Source organism: Monodelphis domestica, chromosome 2 (assembly GCF_027887165.1).
Source record: "Monodelphis domestica isolate mMonDom1 chromosome 2, mMonDom1.pri, whole genome shotgun sequence".
Taxonomy (NCBI): domain Eukaryota; kingdom Metazoa; phylum Chordata; class Mammalia; order Didelphimorphia; family Didelphidae; genus Monodelphis; species Monodelphis domestica.
The window spans coordinates 128,176,939-128,197,628 of NC_077228.1; the positions used below are offsets into that span (position 1 = coordinate 128,176,939).

The 20,690-nt window shown below is 36.4% G+C and overlaps 1 protein-coding gene across 2 annotated transcripts in view; it reads left to right on the top strand.

Annotated features, from left to right (window-relative positions):
* LYPLAL1 (lysophospholipase like 1) overlaps window positions 1-5,360 on the top strand; it is a 48,084-nt gene extending 42,724 nt beyond the window's left edge. For both annotated transcript variants that reach the window (XM_056815955.1, XM_056815956.1), the window contains exons 4-5: window positions 3,351-3,466; window positions 4,988-5,360. In XM_056815955.1, the coding sequence (XP_056671933.1) occupies window positions 3,351-3,466; window positions 4,988-5,260 (389 nt within the window). In that variant the 3' untranslated portion in view covers window positions 5,261-5,360. The remainder of the gene's footprint in view (window positions 1-3,350; window positions 3,467-4,987) is intronic.
* The last annotated feature ends 15,330 nt before the right edge of the window (window positions 5,361-20,690 follow it).

The window sequence follows — 20,690 nt, forward strand, 5'->3', positions numbered from 1 at the left end:
TGGACCATTTGCTTAACCTTCTTGAGTTTTAGTTTCTTCAACTATAAAATAAGGAAGTTGAACTAGATTTCTGGGGCTCTTTCTGATTCTAGAATCTATTGAGGAACTGAAATATTAAAGAATTATTAAAATGCATTTTAATAATATATTTTAAAAGTTTGGCAAGAAGTAAAGTATTACATATCAGCCATTTTTTTTCTTGAAATGTGGTTTTTATAAAAACCTGAATATGACCATAAGAAATGGATAAGATAATGACAATAAAAATGACAAAATTAAAAAGAGAGTTGTGAGAAAAAGAACCAAGTATCTTTATTTCAATAGATATAAATATAAAAAATAAATTTAGATAATAATTCTTTTTTTATTATATATATAGTAAGGGTAACAACAGAGTTTCAGATTTAGAATGAAAGAACCTGAATTCAAATTCCAGCTCCATCACAGTATACTTAGGTGATATTAGGCAAGTCACTTATCCTCTCTAGGACTCACTCTTCCCATGAATAAATAAGCTTTACTCTGTGCTAATAAGACCATATCTGGAATGCTGTATTCAGTTCAAGTTTATATATGTCTCATTCTGCTGCTTTTGCTTTGCATCAATAACTTATTTATTAAATGCTTAGTATGTGTGTGAATGTTAAAAACTGTAAAGGCCAAACTACTGTAAAGGTTTTGGCCAAACTTTTTAACATTCACAGTTTTAGAGACCAGGAAGGGAATTTTCATTGTTCAATCAGGAGTTTGCAACTTTAACTTCCCCTAAGGCACTGTCTGAGTAGGGTGGAGTAATTTTAAAAGTTCTCAATACATTCCTGATCAAGTACCTCCATTGTTAAAAATGGGGAATAGCTTAATCAAATCTTCTAAAGTAGAGTTTGAGTAGTTTTAAGATTCACAGTGCCAGGCACTATGTTAAGCACTGAGAATATCAAAGTAAAAACAAATGACAAAAAAAGCTTCCCTCAAATATAGTATGTCAAAATTATCTGAAAGGAGAAGTCATTAGCAACATATCATTCCATGTTTCCTTGTAAACTTCATATTTTATGCATTATAATATTCCATTACATTAATCTTATTTGTTAAACACCTACTTTGTACCAGGTTTTGAGTTAGGTTCTGATGATGCAAACACAATAGCACAAACTTCTTTTATGGTGCTGGGGAAACAAGTATATATATATATATATATATATATATATATAATCATACATAGAATAAATATGAAGAGAATAACTTGAAATAATTATTTAGTTGATTAATAATAAGGGTCATTTAGGAGGGAAGAGGCATAAGCATTTGGGGAGATCAGAAAAAGCTTCACATAAAAGAAAATTCTTGAGTTGTGTCTTGAAGGAAGAGAGAAATTTGTTAAGGAGCATTCCAAAGGAGTGTGCATTCCAACCATAGAGCATGGCCAGACCTAAGATAGGATGTGGCAAACAGAGAATTGTAGAGTGATGAGCCTGTCCATTGAGCCTGGAAAGGTGGCTTGGGGCTATGTTGTGAAAGGTTTTAAAAGCTAAACAGAGGAATCAGCTAGGTGGCTTGTTGGATAGAATAAGGCCTAGACATGGGAAATACTAAGTTCAAGTCTGGCCTTAGACACTCCTACCTATGTGACCTTGGGCAATTCACTTAACCCTGATTGCCTAGGTCTTGCAGCAATTCTGCTTTAGAAACAATGCTTAGTATTCATTCTAAGAAGGAAGGTAAGGGTTTATATTTTCTTAAGCTAAAAAGAGGAGTTTATATTTTAGAATTACTTGGTTGAACCACTCTTGAGGAAATCTTGGAATACAGTGGGAAGACAGTTGATTTGTAGAAAGAACAATTTGGAGACTGTTGTAATAATCTAAGCTAAGAGACAGTGGCAGCCTGAATGTGTGAGTAGTGTAAGGGCTTAGATTCAATGGATGTGAGGTAAGAATAGAATGATCTGGCAGCTGTTTGGACATATAGAAAGAGGGGAGAGTAAGGGGTCAATAATGCTGAAATTATAGACTTAAATTGAAAGGAAAATGTGTTGCAATTGAAATTAGAAGGGTAATAGGATTGAGTGGAAAGATAAATGAGTTCAGTTCTAGACAGGATGACATTGAGATGTCTTCTAATTTTCCATTTTGAAATGTTAAAGTAGGCAGTTGGTGACACAGACTGAACCAGGGTCAAAAGGTATTTCTTTTGACATCAGTAGGATTTCTTTTTTAGTCTTATAATTCTTCCATATGGTTGATTTTATTTAATCACAATTGTGTAACAAAGGTTTTGTTGTTATTATGTGATATACCCTAGTTGGCAAAGAAGGATTGCAGATGAATTTCTAACAATCTAGAAATTTCCTCATGCCTTTTAATGTATAGTTTTTGATATACTTATTGCATCATCTGCTCTTTGAGGTCAAGTATTATTTCATTTTTGTCTTTATTTCCGCAGTGCTATTTATTATCTGGCACATAGCAAGTGCTTAATAGATGCTTGATGCTTGAGTTTTGGGCTGTTCATACTAACTGCAAGATAGATATGAAGCATGGAGAAATTTGAATTTGAATTTTTGTCCTAATTTTAATTACTTAAGTAATATTTTTAGTTTTGTGTTTAATCTCCTTTTCTTTTTTATTTAATAGCATTTATCATTAAAATAATATTCTGTTAGAAATTTTATTTTTAACAATCTTTATGACATAAGTGATATATGGCATCATTTTCATTTTAGTTTTGAAAATTAAGTGAATAATAGTTCTAATTTGGCTGAGAAAATAAATGTAGTTATCTCTCAGATGAATCTCATTAGAATATTGGTTGGACATTTAACAAAAGAATAAGAATTAACTTGGCTTTGAGATAAATAGCCTTTCTCTTCTTAGATTTTATCCTTAGAGAATACTTTGGCAATGTTAGATGAAATTTACCCTACATCTGGCTGTTTCTTTAACAACAGAGGAGAATCTCAGCCTATTCAACTATTCTAATGATATATTCTTTCTAGTTCCATTTTACTAAATAGTGCCTGCCTGAAGCACAAAAAAGAAAACAGAACAGAGTTTTCTTAATGATTTTTTCTTTTATGAAAGACTCAGACAATTAACAGAAAAGTCACTATTTAATTTTGTAAAGTGATGTTCCCTGTAACAGTTTAACTTCTATTTAATAATATTTTACTAAGCCATGCATTGAATTTTGAGATATGTTTTAACTATAGTCCCCTTTAAGCATGCATACATATATATATAGATATAGGTATAGAGATAGGAAGGTGTGGACACTTTGCTAATATTTTCTATAAGTTATTAGGATTGTTGATTTGATAACTGCTTAAGCCTAATATGCTTTGTTTCCTTTAGGAGGATTTTCAATGGGGGGATGCATGGCATTGCATTTAGCATTTAGGAAGCATCGTGATCTGGCTGGAGTATTTGTACTTTCTAGTTTTCTCAATAAAACATCTGCTGTTTATCAGGTAAGTTATAGATGTAAAAAAATACTTTGTATAGTATACATAATTTACAACTAAAAAGAAAATGATAATTTAATAATAATAATCCATATAGCATTTTTCTGGGGATTAATGACAAAAAGAATGAAGTTGATTGATTGATAATGAAAAATACTAAAAAAGATTATTAAGTGAGACATTTGAGGGAAAAGATTTTTAAATCCCTATATACTCTTATATGGCAATAAGCAGCTGGGTGGAACAATGAATAGAGAACTAGACTCGAAGTCAGGAATATCTGAGTTCTGATGTGACCTTAGATATTTACTAGTTGTGTGAACATGGGCAAGTCACTTAACCCTGATTACCTCAGTTTACTCATTTGTAAAATGAGCTGGAAAAGAAAATGGCAAGCTTTTCCATTATCTTTTAAGAAAACTCCAATGGAATCACATGTGTCTTGCATTACTGAAATGACCAAACAACCACAAAAATACTCTCTGTGGCAATGTTTATGTAGCATATATTATGCATGGCAAAGTGGCATGTCACATTTTGTACAGTTTATCATGAATAAGCCAGTGACAAGTCGTTTCCTTTTTTTTTTTTAAACCTTGCATTCCATCTTAGAATCAGTACTGTATTTAAAGGCAGAAGAGGAGTAAGGACTAGGTAGTCATATAGTTGGGATGTGTTTGAAACCAGATTCAAACAATTCAAACCTAAGACCTCCTGTCTCTAGGCCTGGCTCTCAATCCACTGAGCCACCCAGCTGCCCTTGACAAGTCCTCTCTAATACTTTTTGTATGATAGCAATTTTTGTTCTATTAAAGTAGGATGTGTTTTGACAGGATGATTCATTAGTAGACATGTCTTTATCGAGTACATACTGTAGAGGAGGCTTAGGGATTCATTCTGGCATATAAACTCCCATATCCTGCCCATCTTCCTCTTTCCTATCCTATACTTTGGTCAGACAGTTTCTTGTCCTCCCTCTTTAGGTAAAAGAGACAATGGTTCTCTCCCCTGGAGGAGATACTATAGCCTATCTCATGTTAGTCCAATTCCAATAATAAAGAGCCCGCAAGCCATTTATATAGCCTCTAGGTGCTCAGCCAACCTCTCAGCTAAGCCTGGGTTCTGGACCTCTTTTGAATAACTTGAAACTGATTGTCTTCCTCCTCTCTCCCAGTGATTAGCTTTATTCATTCATTTATTTATTCATTTGTTTATTTATTAAAACCCTTGACTACTGTCTTAGTATCAATTCTAGGATAAGATCACAGCAAGGATTCAGCAGTTAGGGTTAAGGTATTTGCCCTAGGTCACCCAATTAAGAAGTGTCTGCAGCCAGATTTGAGCCCAGGTCCTCTTGACTCCAGGACAGGCATGTTATCCAGTGTGCTACCTAGCTACCCCTTCATTAATGTGTCTTTAAGAATATGAGAACTTTATGCCAACTCTTCAATTTTATGACATTTTTGCCTGTTAGTGGCTAATAGTTACATCATTGACAAAGAACTTTTTATTTTTATTTTTCACTAGGCTCTAAAGAAGAATGAAGATACACTCCCTGAATTATTTCAGTGTCATGGCACTACTGATGAGTTAGTTCTTCATTCATGGGGTGAAGAGACAAATTCAATTTTGAAATCACTGGGCGTGAACACAACATTTCATAGTTTTACAAATCTTTTTCATGAGCTAAGCAAAAGTGAGCTAGAGAAATTAAAATCTTGGATCCTTGAGAAACTACCAAGAGAAATGGAAAAAAAACAAGTGAATAAAACAAGTATTTTAAGTAGTAATAGTATGTAATGTCCTTATCATGAAAAGTGAAGTTTGATGTCAAAATGTTGTATAATTGCTGATAAATAATTAAGCTATTAAAACTAATACTGTTTAGTGATTTCTCTAATCATTCTTTGTGTTGGCTTTTGTGCTTTTTATATTTTCCCTTCTTCAATAGCAACTTCATAATAATTCCTCATAATTTAAACTCTATAACTTTACTCTTGTAACTATAGTTTATAGAGTTATATACTTTCATATAATTATCTTACAAGATCATTACCATATTCCTTTGTGCAAGTTGTATAGTCTAGGGCTAGAAGGGAGAAGATGGGCTGAGATTAATTATTCCTATTTATAATAAGGTTATCCCTCTAGCCTCACTTTAGTCACTCTCCTATTTAATCTCATCCTCTCATATTTTAGGGCAGACTAGCCTCTTGAATATAATTTCAGGATCTCTCAACTAAATTCAAAGACCCCATCCTTATTCATCAAATATTAATCAAGTAGAGAAACCTGTAAGTATTAATAACTCTATATATTAAAATTCCTAATCACTTAGAGTTAAACATATATTCAAGTAAAACATATATTCATATATTACATAATTTTTTCTTTAAGAAAGCATAAAAAATTATTGACAGTGTTTCACTTGGAGAATGATCTCACAGTCACCTCTAAGTGCTGTTGGTGGAACTGTGGACTACTTCAATCATTCTGGAAAATAATTTGTAACTATTCTCCTAAAGCTTTTAAACTATGCATATCCATTGACCCAGTCATACTGCTTCTAGCTCTAATCCCCAGAGATCAAAGAGAAAAAGTACCCATCTATATAAAAATGTTAGCAACTTTTTTTTTATTAGCAATGAATTAGAAATTGAGTTGATGCTTCCCAATTGGGGTGGGGAATGTAATGATGTAAAGAAAAGTTACTTTGTTAAAAGGTTTGATAGCACCATCAATCCATTTCCTTAAAAAATGCATCCCCTTTTCTTTTTTTATTTCCCTTTTGTCATCCATCTTTCTAAAGTGTCTTTCAGAAGATTTTAGGATGGGCTATTTAGAACAGAGAAAAATCACTTTTTAATATTTTCTGTTTTAGCAGTAAAGGAATTCTTTTTAAAAATATATGCTTCCACACTAAATTCAAATATTGGGGACAACATACGCCAGGGAGTGGTAGCCACTGAGAGGCATTTTGGTCCAGAAAGCTACATGTTTTGTGACTGAGGCCAAGAGGAAAATAGGTTGACACATCCCATTCCAAAACAGTGGCTCAATTGACATGACCATTGTTCCAGAACCAGATAGGTTGGAGGATGCGAATTTTAAAACTACTTCACCCTACTCAGACTGTACTTTAGAAGATCTGATTTAGCTATTTCCTGATTAGTAACAATGGAGATACTTGGTCTAACAGAATCAAGTCTTGGGAACTCTACATTTCTCCACCCTACTTAGTTTAACAAGGTCAGGAATATCTGCACCATACTCAAGGATTTAATTATCTGAGAAGATTGCCTTCAATAGACATGTGCAGAAATAGCGGACAGATCCCTGGGCTGTCCTAAGTTAAGCTAAGCTAACATTGGTACAGATGAGACGCAGGAAAGTGACGTAAAACCGTCTATATAGGGCTTGTCACTTCCTCCCTTTGGCCTCTTTTTCCGGAGTGGCATCTCTGGCTGGCAGCATGCTAAATGTTCTGACATCTTGGCATGATGGCAGCTATTTGTCTGGGTTTTGGCAGTGAGTTTGCCCTTGAGCTAATTCAGGTTCAGGGATCTTGGCTGAGCCCTCTTGGAGTTCAGGCTGATTCCTTCCTCTTTTACTCTCCAAAACCTTACCTTCTAGAGCAGCGATTCTCAATTTGTAGCAATGAGAATACATAATGCATATCAGGTATTTACATTCCGAATCATAACTGTAGCAAAATTACAGTTTTGAAGTAGCCACCAAAATAATTTTTTGATTTGGGGTCACTGCAACATGAGGAATTGTATTGAGGGGTCACAGCATTAGAAAGGTTGAGAACCACTGTTCTAGAGCCTCTAATCTTACTGCGAGAAATCCCACACTCTTTCCTTCTCCCTTCTTCTTAAATTTCTTTCCACTATGTTAATTAAATCACCATAAATTTCCAGACTCACTTGGGTAAGTTTTTTTTATTATTTGGGATTTTGGGATAAATCATTAATATAGTTTAGGTCACAACACTAAAATTATCCTTTACAGTTTTGACTGACCACATTGGTTGTGACAAAAATACCCTCAATCTTCTTAACTTTCCTAAACCTTTTCTCTACTGTGACTATCCCTAAGTTCAGCTTTTAATAGCTTATTTTGATCAGCTGTAGAGGTAAGTAAATATGTTTTTTTTTTCCCTCCTTAAATTAGAAAGAATACAGCTGTTTTTCTTTTTTTTTTTTAAATCCAAAGCAGCAGGACTGGGAAAGCTGTTTAGCTACAAATCCCCTTTCCCTCAGGGAACAACTGCCTCTATTACTCTTAATTAGGAGTGAAGGGGACCTAAAGAAAGTTTTGGCCTTGTCCTGCTCCTTACCTGTTTTGTGAAACCCATTAGAAAAAATAATTACAAAATATACACATATAAAAATTAATACTACATTCTTCAACATTTATATATGGTGGTTGAAGAATTAGGGACATTGAGGAATTCAGCATACCTCCAATTTTTTATATTATTAGGTAATGTCATTTTATACTCCTCAGTACTGTGTTTCGAGATGCTAACAAAACAATTATTTGAAGGTGAAATTCAGAAAAACACGCAAAATTACGAAGCTAAAATACAAGAAATTATGCAAGAATCTGAAGCTAAAATACAAAAAATTATGCAAAATTCTGAAGATAAAACACAGGAAAACAAAAATCATGCAATATAAAACAGAAAATATTTTAAAAATTTGAGGCTAAAATGCAGGAGAATATGCAAGCCCAATTGGACAATCTAAAATGTTTCTTACAGGATCAGTTGGCAAACATCCTCCCCACCAGAAACAGGTTTGGATATGACAGACCTATTTCTGAACCTCTAAATGAGGAAATTTCCTTCCCCGAAATAGAGATGGCAAACACTTTCCCTATAGGTCAGCTAACAGACTGTTTCTCTCATGGGTCTGCAAATCTTGGCTGAACTTAATCCTCAATACCCTTCCCCTGCAATCCCAGCTTCTCATGTTTCTTCTACACAAAACCAAATCCCAGCCCAAAGGAAATCTCTTCATTCTAAAGAAACTCATCTTAGTCAAACTGACCCACAGGTACCAAATTCAATTAGAGGTCTGTTTCCTCTAAGAGAAGTACCTGAAATAGGATGGAACAGAGATGTGGTGACTTTAAGACACAATATACCGTTTACTCCCCAAGAAATAAATGAATTTACACAAAATATCCCCATATATGAACAAGATCCCTTTCTAGTAACAAAAAAGATGACAGACATATTTTTTCAGTATAATACATCTTACAAGGACATTGAAAACTTGCTACAGACTTTTTTAAATGAACATGAGAAAAATAAAATAATTGCTCATGACAATAAAACCTAGGGGCACAATGCAGCACATTGGTCATCTCAGGATCCTGAATGGAACTATAACGACTCTGAGGATCTTTTACAACTATACCGTTGTAGAGAGGCCATCCTAATGGCAATGAGGGAGTGTGCAGACAGTACAGATAAGTGGACAGAATTTGAAAAAATTAAGCAAAATGAGGAAGAGACACCCTCCAGATTCATGGACAGAATACTTGAGTTTGGGGGTAGATACCTGGATTTTGACCTATCTAAAGAAAATGACATAAGACAAGTTAGAAGAATCTTTGTCAATAACTCTTGTAAAGTGATTAGGGATTGTTTTAGAATACATTGCCCAAGATGGCCAGAGATGGACCTTGAAGAATTGCAGAAAACAGCTTTATATGTTTCAAAGGGAAACAAAGAAAAGGAGGAAGAAAATAATGATGTCATGGAGGAAATAAAGAAAGAATTGAGATGTTTAAAAGATAAGATGGAGAAGATGGTGGCTTAGAAGCAGTAGAAGTTCAGACCTCTGAAAACCCTTCCTTACTGATCACAAACTGAATGTTCCTAGGAGACTGAAAATCAAACCTAATAAGACAGAGCCAAGGAAACCTCCTGCTGGACTCAATCCAAAAGGTACGCCCCCCAAAAGCCGGAATTCGAGAATATTTGGGTTTAAGGGAAAGGCAGAAGGAAGGTCCCAGGACCCCCCACCCCCACCAAGAGCTCTGAGCCCCCAGAAGCAGCGGGAACCTCTGGGCATGCAAAGGTGCTGGTCTAGAGAGTGTACCTTGTGGGCATTGCTGTGCCAGGCTCAGAGCATCCAAAACAGGCGGCAGGGAGTCAGCCAGAGAGAGATCGAAGAGCTGGCAGCCTGGGAAGCTGGGTCCTTCAATTTGGCTCCAGCCTGTAACATTTAAAAGAGTGGAGGTATAAACTGTTATAGATAAAAGAGTCTGTTGCCTTAAAATGTGACCATGGAAATATGGTTTCAAGACATTGTCTTGAGTTAAATATAAAGTGGTCTCCAGGGAAAAATTCCCAAATATGAAATATACCCAAGTCAGCTGGGTTTTTATGTAGATTTTAATTAATACAAATAAGGAATTAATGAAAGAGAGAGAGTAAGAGGAAACAATGAGAAAAGGCTTAGGCCAGCCCAGGCCAGCCTAGGCCAGCCTAGGCCCAAGCCCTAACAGATAGATCAGTCAGTCTTTAATCACTGACCACAAGATCTGTCCCAAGAAAGATTCTGGTGTTCGGAGAGATCCTGCTACTCCAACTAGTCCGAGCTCCAATTTAGCTTTGGAAAACTGAATTTCCAGGGGCCTTTTCTTACCTCCTTTTAAAGAGAATTTTCTCCTATGTCACCTCCCCAAAGTTCTCACATCTACCAATCACAGTAGATGTTTTCCAAAGGACAGACCATTCTTAATTCACACCTGGGTAGACTAAACTTTTGAGTAATCCACACCTGAGTGGACTAAAACCTTACAAGGCTTGTCCCTTACAAGTTTGCAAGTTGCCTGACCTTCATAGGTACTTAGCACCTTCCTAAAAACTTAGCTTAAGGCTTTTGCTGCACTATAAGTATGAGTTAAGTACTTTTTCATTGTTTGGTAAAGAGTTTACACATTTATATTCCCATAAAGTATGCTTAAGTATAAGTAGAGTAGAGTTCTCACATTCCTGACTAAGTCCCTTCATTGTTTAAAATGGGGAATGGTCTTAACCAAGTGTTCTGAAGTAGGGTCAGAATTTTTAAGATTCACAAGTCTGAGAAATTTTAAGATTCACAAACCTTAAGGAGGTTTTTGCCTCGGGATACATCTAGCCCAACCTAGCTGAAGTTAATACCATCGGGAGTCCTCAGAGCTCAGGGAGGCCAGGACCCCTGCCCCCCCAGAGTGCTGAGCCTCCAGCAAGGACAGGAACCTCTGGGTGGGCAAAGGCACTGGACTAGAGGGTGTAGCGTGTGGGCAGGGCTGTGCCAGGATCAGAGCATCAAACATAGATGGCGGGGAAGCAGCTGGAGAGAACTGGAGAGAGCCTCGGTGGCTGAGACCTTCCATTTGGCTCAAGCCTTCCAGAAGTTTTCGGCCTCAGAGCACATACAGTCCAACCCAGCTGAAATTAATCCCATCAAAAGCCTCCAGAGGACAGGGAATCTCAAACTCCTCGCCCATAGACTTCCCTGAGAGATCTGACAATGCTCCAAAAAGTGAGACTGACAGAAAGCCCCAAAGCCAAAAAAAAGAGAGGAGCAAGAGCACAGACAAATACGGGGAGCAAAGAAGGGGAAATATGAGCAAACAGCAGAAAAAGAAGAAAGAAATTACAATAAACACCTTCTACACAGCCAACAGAACAGAGAGGGAGGGATCAGCAAACGATAAATCAAAAAGCCCAATGAATTGGATATAGGCTATGGAAGACCTCAAAATGCAATTCAAAACACAATAGAGGCTGAAGACAACTGGGAAAATAACTTAAAAACTCAGATAAGTCATTTGGAAACAGAAAATAGTACTTTGAAAGCCAAAATCAACCAGCTGGAAAATGAGGCAAAGGAGGTGAAAGATTAGGTGAAGAAGATGAAAGATGACCTCCAAAGAAAATCAGAACAGAAGGAAAAGGACGACTAAAAAGCCAGGGGAGAAACCCAGTCTTTAAGAACCAGAATATAACAACCGGCATTAAGTGACCTCACAAGGCAGCAGGACACTATAAAACAAAACCAAAAGAATGAAAAAATTGAGGAAAATATGAAGCATCTCATTCACAAAACAGAGGACTTAGAAAATCGTTCAAGGAGAAGCAATGTAAGAATCATTGGTTTACCAGAAGTCCATGACAAAGGAAAAAGCCTGAACATAATACTACAGGAAATTATTCAAGAAAACTGCACCAATATTCCTAGAACAAGAGGGAAAAGTGGAGATTGAAAGAATCCATAGATCATCTCCTGTACTTAATCCCCAACTGACAACACCCAGGAATGTTATAACCAAATTCAAGAACTATCAGACCAAAGAAAAGATATGACAAGATGCCAAGAAGAAGTCATTTAGATACCTTGGAACCACAGTGAGGATAACACAGGATCTGGCTGCATCCACACTGAAGGACAAAAAGGCATGGAATACGATATTCTAGAAAGCAAGGGAACTAGGTCTACAACCAAGAATCAACTGCCCAGCAAAACTGACTATATTCTTGCAGGGGAAATTATAGTCATTCAACAAAATAGAAGATTTCCAAGAATTTGTGAAGAAAAGACCAGACCTGAACAGAAAATTTGATATCCAAGCACTGAACTCAAGAGAATCATCAAAAGAGAATTTAAAAAGAGGGGGGAAAAATAAAAACGAAACAAAATAACATGCAAAAAAATTTTTTAAGAGACTCAATAAGTTAAAATGATATGTATCCCTATAAGAAAAGTCATTGGTAACTCTAAAAAACTGTTGTTATCACTTAGAGGGAACAGTGACAAACTGTATAGGATGAAAGGACAAGATATAAATAGGTATATAGATATATGCATACATAAATACATATACGTGTGTGTATATATGTATATATATATACACATATATAACTAGAGGTTAAAAAAGAAGTTAATACTAAAAGAAATGGGAAAAGAAACAAATGGGGGTAAATTTATATGTCACAAAGAAGCTCATGGTGGGAGGATGGAAAACATCAATACACTGGAAGGGTAAAGAGGTCAGAGATAGGAAATATTCAACTCTTACATGCTTTGAAACTTACCCAAAGAGGGAAGAACAATCCAATTCTTTGGGGCAGAGAATAGGTTTGCACCCTATAGGGGAATATAAGGGTAACAAAAGGACTGGTGGGGAGGGAAGCAGTACAAGGGAGGGAGAGTGTGTGTGTGTGGGGGGGTAATTTTAGGAAGACTACAGTGAAAATAAGGGGGGAAATAAGAAGGGAGGATGGTAGAAAGGGAAGTAAAATAAGGGTGGGAACTAGGGGGACTGATTAAAAACAAACTGGTGTAGAAGGAAATAGTGAAAGAAGAAAAGGCAGGAACAGGAGTAGAAATCAAAATGCTGGGAAATACACAGCTAGTAATCATAACTCTGAATGTGAATGGAATGAACTCAACCATAAAATGCAAGCAAATAGCAGAGTGGATTACAATCCCAAACCCTACCATATGCTGTCTGCAAGAAACACACGTGAGGAAGGTAGACACACATAGGGTAAAAGTAAGAGGATGGAGCCAAATCTATTGGGCATCAACTGATTAAAACAAAAAGGCAGGAGTCACAATCATGATATCTCACAAAGCCAAAGTAAAAATAAATCTAGTTAAAAGAGATAGGGAAGGTAATTACATCCTGATAAAAGGCAGTATAGACAATGAGGAAATATCTGTACTCAATATATATGCACCAAATGGCATAGCATCCAAATTTCTAAAGGAGAAACTAGAGCTCAAGGATGAAATAGATAGAAAAATTATAGTAGTGGAAGACCCGAACCTTCCTCTATCTGAACTAGATAAATCAAACCAATAAATAAATAAGAAAGAGGTAAGAGAAGTGAATGAAATCTTAGAAAAATTAGAGTTAGTAGACATGTGAAAAAAATAAATAGGGACAAAAAGGAATACACCTTCTTTTCAGCAGCACATGGTACATTCACAAAAACTGACCATGTATTAGGGCATAAAAACATTGCAAACAAGTGCAAAAGAGCAGAAATAATAAATGCAACCTTTTCAGACCAAAATGCAATGAAAATAACAATTAGTAAGGGTACATGGAGAGGCAAATAAAAAATTAATTGGAAATTAAAGAATATGGTTCTCCAAAACTGGTTAAAGAACAAATCCTAGAAACAATAACTTCATTGAAGAAAATGACAATGGTGAGACATCCTTTCAAAACTTATGGAATGCAGGCAAAGCAGTACTCAGGGGGAAATTTATATCCTTGAGTTCATATATTAACAAATTAAGAAGGGCAGAAGTCAATGAATTGGACATGCAAATTTAAAAAAAAAAACTAGAAAGCAAACAAATTAAAAATCCTCAGAAGCTGATTAAATTAGAGATCCTAAAAATCAAAGTAGAAATTAATAAAATTGAGTCAAAGAACTGTTGATTTAATAAATAAGACTAGAAACTGATACTTTGAAAAAACAAATAAAATAGGCAAAGCACTAGTCAGTCTAATTAAAAAAAAAGGAAAAAACAATTGACAGTATCCAAGATGAAAAGGGAGAACTCACCTCTAATGAAGAGGAAATTAAGACAATCATTAAAAACGACTATGCCCAATTATATGGCAACAAATATTGCAATTGAGGTGATATGGATGAATACTTACAAAAATAAAAATTGCTTAGACTAACAGAGGAAGAAATAAATTACCTAACCAACCCCATATCAGAAAAAAGAAATTGAACAAGCCATCAAAGAAATCCCTAAGAAAAAATCCTCAGGTCCAGATAGATTCACAAATGAATTCTATCAAATATTCAAAGAACAACTAATCCCAATATTATACAAACTATCTGACAGAATAAGCCAAGAAGGAGTTCTACCAAATTCATTTCACGACACAAACATGGTACTGATCCCAAAGCCAGGGAGGCCAAAAACAGAGAAAGAAAACTATAGACAAATCTCCCTAATGAATGTAGATGCAAACATCTTAAATAGGATACTAGCAAAAAGACTCCAGCAAGTCATCACAAGGGTTATCCACTATGACCAGGCAGGATTCATACAAGGAATACAAGGATGTTTCAATATTAGGAAAACCATCCACATAGCTGACCATATTAACAAGCAAACTGACAAAAATCACATGATTATCTCAATAGATGCAGATAAAGCCTTTGATAAAATACAACACCCATTCCTATTGAAAACACTAGAAAGTATAGGAAGAAGAAGGTCCTTTCCTAAAAATAATAAACAGTATCTATCTAAAACCATCAGCAAGCATCATCTGCAATGGGGATAAAGTAGAAGCCTTCCCAAGATCAGGAGTAAAACAAGTATGCCCATTATCACCTCTATTATTTAACATTGTACTAGAAACACTAGCAGCAGCAATTAGAGAAGAAAAAGAAATTGAAGGTATTAAAATTGGCAATGAGGAGACCAAGCTATCATTCTTTGCGGATGATATGATGGTTTACTTAAAGAATCCTAGAGAATCAACCAAAAAGGTAGTCGAAATAATCAACAACTTTAGCAAAGGTAAAGGATACAAAATAAACCCACATAAGTCATCAGCATTTCTATATGTATCCAACCCATTTCAGCAGCAAGAATAAGAAAGAAAAATTCCATTTAAAATCATCCTAGACAATATAAAATACTTAGGAATCTATCTGCTGAGACAAACACAGGAACTATATGAACACAACTACAAAACACTCTCCACACAATTAAAACTAGATTTAAACAATTGGAAAAACATTGATTGCTCATGGGTGGGATGAGCTAACATAATAAAAATGACCATCCTACCCAAACTTATATATCTATTTAGTGCCATACCCATTGAACTACCAAAAAAACTTCTTTACTGACACAGAAAAAAAAAAAAACATTACAAAGTTTATTTGAAAGAACAAAAGATCAAGGATATCCAGGGAAATCATGAAAAAAAATGCAAAGGAAAGAGGACTTGCAGTCCCAGATCTCAAACTATACTATAAAGCAGTGATTATCAATATAATTTCATACTGGCTAGGAGATTGAAAGGAAGATCAGTGGAGTAGACTTGGGGTAAATGACCTCAGCAAGACAATCTATGATAAACCCAAAGATCCCAGTTTTTGGGACCAAAACACACTTTTTTGATAAAAATCTGGGAAAATTGGAAGACAGTATGGGAGAGATTAGGTTTGTCTCAACATCTTACACTCTACACCAAGATAAACTCAGAATGGGTAAATGACCTGAATATAATGAAGGAAACTATAAGCAAATTAGGAGAACACAGAATAGTATACTTGTCAGATCTTTGGGAAAGGAAAGACTTTAAAACCAAGCAAGAGCTAGAAAAAAATCACAAAATGTAAAATCAATAATTTTGATTACATCAAATTAAAAAGCTTTTGTACAAACAAAATAAATGCATCCAAAATTAGAAGGGAAGCAACAAATTGGGAAAGAATCTTCATTACAAAAACCTCTGACAAAGGTCTAATTACTCAATTTTATAAAGAGCTAAACCAATTGTACAAAAAAAAATCAAGCCATTCTCCAATTGAAAAATAGGCAAGGGGCATGAATAGGCAATTTTCAGTTAAAGAAATCAAAATCATTAATAAGCACATGAAAAAGTGTTCTAAATCTCTTATAATCAGAGAGATGCAAAACAAGACAACTCTGAGGTATCACCTCACATCTAGCAGATTGGCTAATATGACAGCAAAGGAAAATAATGAATGCTGGAGGGGAAGTGGCAAAGTTGGGACATTAATGTATTGCTGGTGGAGTTGTGAATTGATCCAAGCATTCTGGAGGGCAAGTTGGAACTATGCCCAAAGGGCACTAAAAGACTGTCTGCCCTTTGACCCAGTCATAGCACTGCTGGGTTTGTACCCCAAAGAAATAATAAGGAAAAAGACTTGAACAAGAATATTCATAGCTGTGCTCTTTGTGGTGGCAAAAAATTGGAAAATGAGGGGATGCCCTTGAATTGGGGAATGGCTGAACAAATTGTGGTATATGTTGGTGATGGAATACAATTGTGCTAAAAGGAATAATAAAGTGGAGGAATTCCATGGAGATTGGAACCACCTCCAGGAAGTGATGCAAAGCGAAAGAAGCAGAACAAGGAGAATATTGTACACAGAGACTGATACACTGTGGTACAATCGAACGTAATGGACTTCTCCATTAGTGTCAATGGAGTATCCCTGAACAATCTGCAGGGATCTATGAGAAAAAAACACTATCCACGAGCAGAGGACAAACTGTGGGAGTAAAAACACCGAGGTAAGGCAACTACTTGACTACCAGGGTTGAGGGGATATGATTGAGGAGAGACTCTAAATGAATACCCTAATGCAAATACTAACAACATGGAAATGGGTTTGGATCAAGGACACATGTCATACCCAGTGGAATCACCCTTTGGCTCTTGGAGGGATGGCGGGAGGGGGGAGGAAAAGAAAATGATCTTTTTTTCCCCAATGAATAATGTATGAAAATGACCAAACAAAATAATGTTTAAAAGGAAAATAAAAGATAAGATGGCTAAATTGGAAAGTGGGCATGATACTCAACCAATGACACTTGCCCATCTCCAGGAGTCTAATTATTGATCCATTACCTGCCAATTCTGTAAGAAGAAGGGCCACAAAATGAGAGTGTAGAACTTTACTCAATGTTATAAGAAGGAATAAGCAGTTTAATAAACAACTATGAAAGTGATTATTATAGAAATAACTATAATAATGATAATGGAAACCAGAACTTTAGGAATGATAACTATAGGAATAGATATTGGGAAAATGATAACTGAAACCAAATAACTCCCCAACAATATAACTTAAATGGTGCTCGTCCAAAAAATACTCGGGGTGCTAATGTCCCTTAGGCGGGGTGCCCTTCAGGAGGGTGCCCAAGGAACTTCCCAAATACAATGAAGGTGTCTGGGGGCATGGGGCTGGGACACAGGAATCAGAGGATACATTTGTTTTTCCAGACCCTGATGTCCTACTACTTGTTGTCCCTATCCACTCCCCCCCCCATACTAATGAACCCCATGTTACCTTAAAGGTGAGTAACACCTATTATGATTGTCTTTTAGACACTGGAGCTACCAGGTTTGGCTCAGAGAATGTAATGGGAGTGTCAGGAATATGCCAAAGGGTTAAAAAACTTTCCCCTAGAATGGTGTCTGTAGGACCCCTAGAGGTACAACATTCCTTCCTTTTGATGTCTGACTCCCTTTTTTAAATTTACTGGGGAGGGACATTCTATGCAAACTCAGAGCCACAATAACTGTTCCCCAGATGGTTCCTTATCATTGGAAGTACCTGAGGAATCTTTAAATTTACTCCCTGTAATTCTCTGAGAGAGTGAGGAGGGGAAAGAGCTTCCCACCTTTGTAATACCTGAAGATAAACCAGAGTCTCTTTGGGCCACATCTTCTTCTGATGTAGGCTTACTTAAGTCGGCTGTTCCTGGGTAGATAAAAACTAAATCTAGCCCACCTCCTTCCATTCCTCATTATCCCCTCTCAAAAGAGGCAATTGAGGGTATTACCTCAGTAATAAACTCATTAATTGATCAGGGAATAATAATCCCTTGTAAATCTGAATACAACACGCCCATCCTGCCTGTTAAAAAATCCAAAAGGGGGCCCATTGGCAAGCATATCTATAGATTTGTACAGTAACTGAGGGCTGTGAACAACAACATTATAAAGACACACTCCATAGTTTCCAACATACATACGATTATTTCTTCTATTCCTAGCATAGCTACATACTTTACAGTAGTAGACTTGTGCTCAGCCTTCTTTTCCATACCCATACATGAGAACTCCAGACATATCTTTGCTTTCAACTGGAAGGGCTCTCATTATACATGGAGTCATCTGCCAGAGGGCTACGTGGAAAGCCTGAGTTTATTTGCACAAATTTTGAGCCAAGACACAGATAATATAACATTTAAAAATAGCAAATTAATCAAATTCATAGATGATCTACTCTTGGCTTCAACAGATGCAGAAGCATATCAGGGAGATAGTAAACACTTTCTTTTGGAATTGCACAAAAGAGGACATAAGATCTAAAAGGGTAAAGTTCAGTGGTGTCTCCCTAAAGTAGAATATTTGGGGTTCATCCTGACTGTGGGTGCCCACTCTATTTCTCCCAAATGAATTGAAAATATTCAAAATTTAAGCACTCCTACAACTAAGAAACAGTTGAGAGTAATTTTAGGAGCAACAGGGTTTTGTAGACAATGGATTCCTTGCTATGAGGAAATTAATAAACTCCTTATAACACTAACAAGGGATTCAGTCCCTGAACCCCTCAAATTAGAGCCAGAACACCTGTCAGCTCTATCAAATCTAAAACAGGTTATCCTGTCTGCCCCACACTCTAAGCATCCCACATTACAACAAGCCATTTACTTTGTATGTACATGAGAGAAGAGGGGTAGCTTCAGGTGTTTTAATTCAGACTTTGGGGTCTCCTCCACCCCCAATTGCTTATTATTCTGCCCAACTGGACCCAGTAGCATCAGGGGAACACCACCATGTCTTAGAGGAGAAGCTGCTACAGCCTTACTAGTGACAAAAACTGTTGATCTAGTATTGGGATACCCATTAACAATTATTACATATATTACATATAACATAATTAACAATTATGTGCCCACATGAGGTAGAAGCATTATTGCTAAGGCATAGAACACAGGCATTCTTGGATGAGCGAATTACAAGGTATGAAATAACCTTGTTAAATAGCGAAAACATTACCTTGAAATGCTGTACAACCCTTAACCCTGTCACCTTGCTTCCAGATTTACCAACTTCAGGAGAACCATTACACAGTTGTGAAACACTAGTGTTCATAGCAGAAAAGCCTCAAGATAATCTCTTGCACACTCCCTTAGACAATCCAGATCTGATCTTATTTACTGATGGTTCCTCTTTTATGAGGGATTGCATATGCTACACTGGAGCTGTTGTAGTCACAGAATTTGACACTGAGTTGTCAGCTTTGCTGCCCTCTAATATTAGCACTAAAGGGGCAGAACTCATAGCTCTGAAACATGCCTGTATAATTGCCAAAGATAAAAGGGCAACAATTTATACAGATTCTAGATATGCTTTTGGCATTTGTCATTTGGTCGGGATGCTATGGCTCCAAAGAGGACTTTTAACCTCAGCTGGAAAATATATAGCTAATGCAGAAATTATTAATGAAGTTCTTTCTGCTCTCCAGCTGCCTGAAGCCCTAGCTGTAGCTTACTGCTCTGCCCATACAGGTGGCACTGACCTTGTCTCTAGTTGAAATGACCGAGCAGATGCTGCTGCAAAGCTAGCAGCCATAGAAGGGCCTGAATTAATTTTAACATTAACAACCACTGATGACTTAAATTTATCACTTTCCTATAATGAAAAGGAAGTGGAAAAATGGAAGCAAAAATTCAAAGCAAAACAGATTAATGGAGTGTGGGTGTCATCTGAAGGAAAACCCCTGCTCCCTAGAAGTTTCTATCACCAAATTTGCCAATCTGTTCATAAAAATGGTCAATTTGGCACCCAGGGCATCGTGGACTCTGTTAAGAGTGTATTAATAGCCTCTGGTAAAACTACTATAGCCTCTAAAGTATGTACAGCCTGTTCTACCTACCAAGCATATAACCAACATGCCATTCGTGTCAAAGTCTTTGGTGGATGTCCTCTGGCTTACAGACCTTTTGAGCACCTACAGATAGATTTCATAACAATGCCAAAGACTGAACATTTTAAATTTTGTCTAGTCATAGTAGATCAACTGACCAGATGGCTGGAAGCATTTCCTGTGACCTGAGTCACAGTGGCTTTTGTTGCTAAGGTGCTTTTAGAAAAAATTATTCCTCACTTTGGCCTGACAGCACGTATTGATTCAGATAGAGGGAGTCATTTTACTGATTCTGTCTTAAATCAAATATATTCTTGCTTAGGGATAACTCCCAAATTCCATGTTCCATATCATTGCCAGAGCTCAGGCCAAGTTGAAAGAATGAATAAAGAACTTAAAACTATGATTGGCAAATTATGCACTGAGACACACTTAAAATGGCCTGAAATTCTCCCAGGACTAGAGGAGAGCTACACATCTCACCATTTGAGATGCTTTTTGGACATCCACCTATACAGGCTAAGCCTTTTTCCCCTGCATATA